The 3,009-nt window shown below is 54.0% G+C and overlaps 1 protein-coding gene across 1 annotated transcript in view; it reads right to left on the reverse strand.

Moving 5' to 3' along the window:
* The window catches only part of GEMIN2 (gem nuclear organelle associated protein 2), a 27,623-nt gene extending 25,053 nt beyond the window's left edge, over positions 1-2,570 (reverse strand). Inside the window, exons 1-2 of the mRNA XM_019518858.1 lie at positions 2,382-2,570; positions 1,172-1,256 (exon numbers count right to left, since the gene is read on the reverse strand). Of these exons, the coding sequence (XP_019374403.1) occupies positions 1,172-1,256; positions 2,382-2,503 (207 nt within the window). The 5' untranslated portion in view covers positions 2,504-2,570. The remainder of the gene's footprint in view (positions 1-1,171; positions 1,257-2,381) is intronic.
* Positions 2,571-3,009: the final 439 nt, after the last annotated feature.

Here is a 3,009-nt window from a genome sequence, read left to right on the forward strand (position 1 = left end):
CAAGGGCTGACAAGGTCGAACGGTTATAAACTCCTGCAAGACCATTTCAGGCTGGACATGAGGAAGAATTTCTTTACTGTGCGAGCCCCCAAGGTCTGGAACAGCCTGCCACTGGAGGTGGTTCAAGCACCTCCATTGAATGCCTTCAAGAGAAATTTGGATGCTTATCTTGCTGGGATCCTATGACCCCAGCTGACTTCCTGCCCTTCAGGCGGGGTGGGGTGGACTCAATGATCTTTCGAGGTCCCTTCCAGCCCTAATGTCTATGAAATCTATGAAAGGTGGGAAATGGTGTCTGAGGGCAGGAGGGGCTGGGACTGCAGGGTGGTGACAGCACAGGGCCAGGTCCTGGGGCAGAGCCGCCATCTGCTCTCAACATCATGGCTCTGCCTAGGCCTCAGCCCTGCGCTGTTACTGCCCTGCAATCTTGGCCCCACCCACCCCAGCCTTAGACACCGCTTCTTGCATGCCCACAGCCCCATTCCATCCGCCCAGCCTAGCGTCCTGTCCATGGGGGTCCCAGGCCAGTGTCAATGGATACCCCACCTGCCCCAGCATCCCCCAATGATGGGTGCATGGTGGATGGACTAGGGTGCCCAGGCATTGGCAACATTGGCAGTAGCAGCCAGAAAGAGCAACCACAAACAAGGCTGCCAGGAAACAGTGATGTCACATCCATCCACATGTGCCAAAGCCTAGGCTGCCACCTGTACCTCGGCCAGATGGGTCTGAGGGACCCACCACGACCTGGATAATATGCGTGGTGGACCAGATCCAGCCTATGGGTTGTATTCTGGCCACCCCTGGGCTGAAGTCTGGGCCCCTGCAGCTGCCTGCTCCCTGCCCTTGTATTCAATTCTAAGACAATGGGATTCCCCCCATATGAAGTGGGGTAACCCCTCAGATTAGAATCAAGAAAATATGGTATACATTAGAACAACTGAGTTTTACAGAGACAATAGTTTTTCCAGCAATTCAGAATTTGGACTGCAGGGCTGAAGATTCCATTTACTTCTCCAAATTCTTTTAAGATACAGGGACAGTATATTTTAAAATTTACTTGAGACATCCAGGTATTTTAATGCAAATATTTTTCTATCCAAGGATTCTCATTTCATTTTTTTAGTCTGTGTTTTCTAGAAGTCTCTTAAGAACATCTCTACAAACTTACTGAAATATTCACTGTCTGCTTCTTTCTCAGCTTTTTGGGGTCTATCTGTGCCACAACAACATCTGGGCATTGTGAAGCTTCAATCCTAAAAAGAAAAAAAAAACATTTGTAATCCCTCTCTGCTGCATTCCTTAGAATTACATAATTAGTTTGCAAATATCTGTAATATTTGCATAGGGACCAGATTAAAATATGAGGTACTTGCACAATTAATTTGTGTATGAGAATTATTAAAAAAATGAAAAGAGAGACTGTTTCTAGGAGAGGGTATGCAGCAAGGTTTTAACAAAAACAAACAAATGGAGGCATTTTTTAAGCTTACTATTTAGACCACAGTAGATATATATCCTCATTTTATAGAGAGAAAATGAGAGCAGAGGTTAATTTGCTTTAAATGAGCCAAGCTGTGGCAGTCAACAGAATCCAGAATCCCTAACTCCTAGGTCTCTGCCTTAGCCACAGGACCACCTTTCCTTCTGAGGCAGCAGTGAAGGCTATTACCTGTTGACATATACAGCTAGCAAGATTGCATTTTAATCCTTCTGATTAAAGTAAACTGGATAAAGATTCCAAATGCTCTCATGTTACTCAATTACAACATAACACTGTTGGGGGAAACAGGCCATGATTTGTAGCACGGGGTCAAAGAGTCTTAAGAGAAACTACAGGCATACACAGATGAACAGTGCTGAGTCATGGGGGGGAAGACTGTGCATCCAAGTGCATAAGCATGTTTCTATTTATGTTGGTGTTAATAAAAATTGTCACAATCTTAAACAAGGAAAGAGACATTACATTCACTGGCATCAAACTCAGCAGTTATTGGCACTACAGTGGGACTTGGGGGCTCCAGAGGAGACAGTGACCAGGGTGAAATGGAGATGCTCTGAGCCGCATGTCTGGGCAGCACCATCTCAGGAGATTTGCAGCAAAGACCCCAGTGGGTCCTACAGCTCGCAGCACACTAGCAGCAGCGGGACAGGGCAAAGGGCTCCCGGTGGCCAGGCCGGTGCTTCAGTCTTCCATGGGGTCCCTCCGAGCCAGCCCAGCTGCAGAGCTCGGGGGAGCTCCACGGGCGGGAGCTGCTTCCAGCGGAGTCGGGCGGCGCCAGCCCGCGCAGTGGGACTGGCGGCCTTGTCTCCGGCCGCTCCGCTGCGCGCCCGCAGGGTCCCAGAGCGGGGGGTGGCTCCTGCTCCCCGCCCCCACTTACTGCACCCGCTTGAGATACTCCTGCGGCGTCCGCGGGGGTGCGGTGGGGTCGAAGTCCTCAGCGAGCTCGCAGTCCCCCACGGGCAGCAGCCGCGGCATCAACTCCTCCATCCCCGCTTCCATGCCCGCCGCGGCGAGCGCGCTCAGTGACGTCACCAACCCGCGACTCACCGAGCAATAGCAAACACCACCCTAGCCACCAGCGGCGGGCGCGCTCGGTGATGTCACTCAACCGCGACTCGCAAAGTGAAGATAACGTGTAGGTGTGTCCACCCCGCCCCGCCAGCTCTGCCTCGAGGGTGATGGCGCCCCCTGGCGGGGGGAGAGGCGGCGCTTGGGGCTGCCGCTGCTGCGCCCGCCGCGGTCGCTCTGTGGTCGTACCGGCGATCTCCCCCTGCCGGGGCTGGGGCCGGGTTGCCGAGCTGAGCCGGGTCGGGCCGCGGGGGAGGTGCCGCTGCTTGGTGCCGGGTGCTCCCCGCCGGCCCGCGCTTTCTGCCGTGCGGGGGGCTGCGGGCAGGGCAGCCTGACGTGCGGGAATCCTCCCGCAACGCGGCTGCCGCGCGAGCTCTGAACCCCGCGTCCTGCAGCGCAGCAGCGCGTGGGGAGGGGAACGCAGCCAGGGCTGTCCG

This window comes from Gavialis gangeticus, unplaced genomic scaffold, assembly GCF_001723915.1.
Source record: "Gavialis gangeticus isolate Ggan-Ray unplaced genomic scaffold, GavGan_comp1, whole genome shotgun sequence".
Taxonomy (NCBI): Eukaryota; Metazoa; Chordata; order Crocodylia; family Gavialidae; genus Gavialis; species Gavialis gangeticus.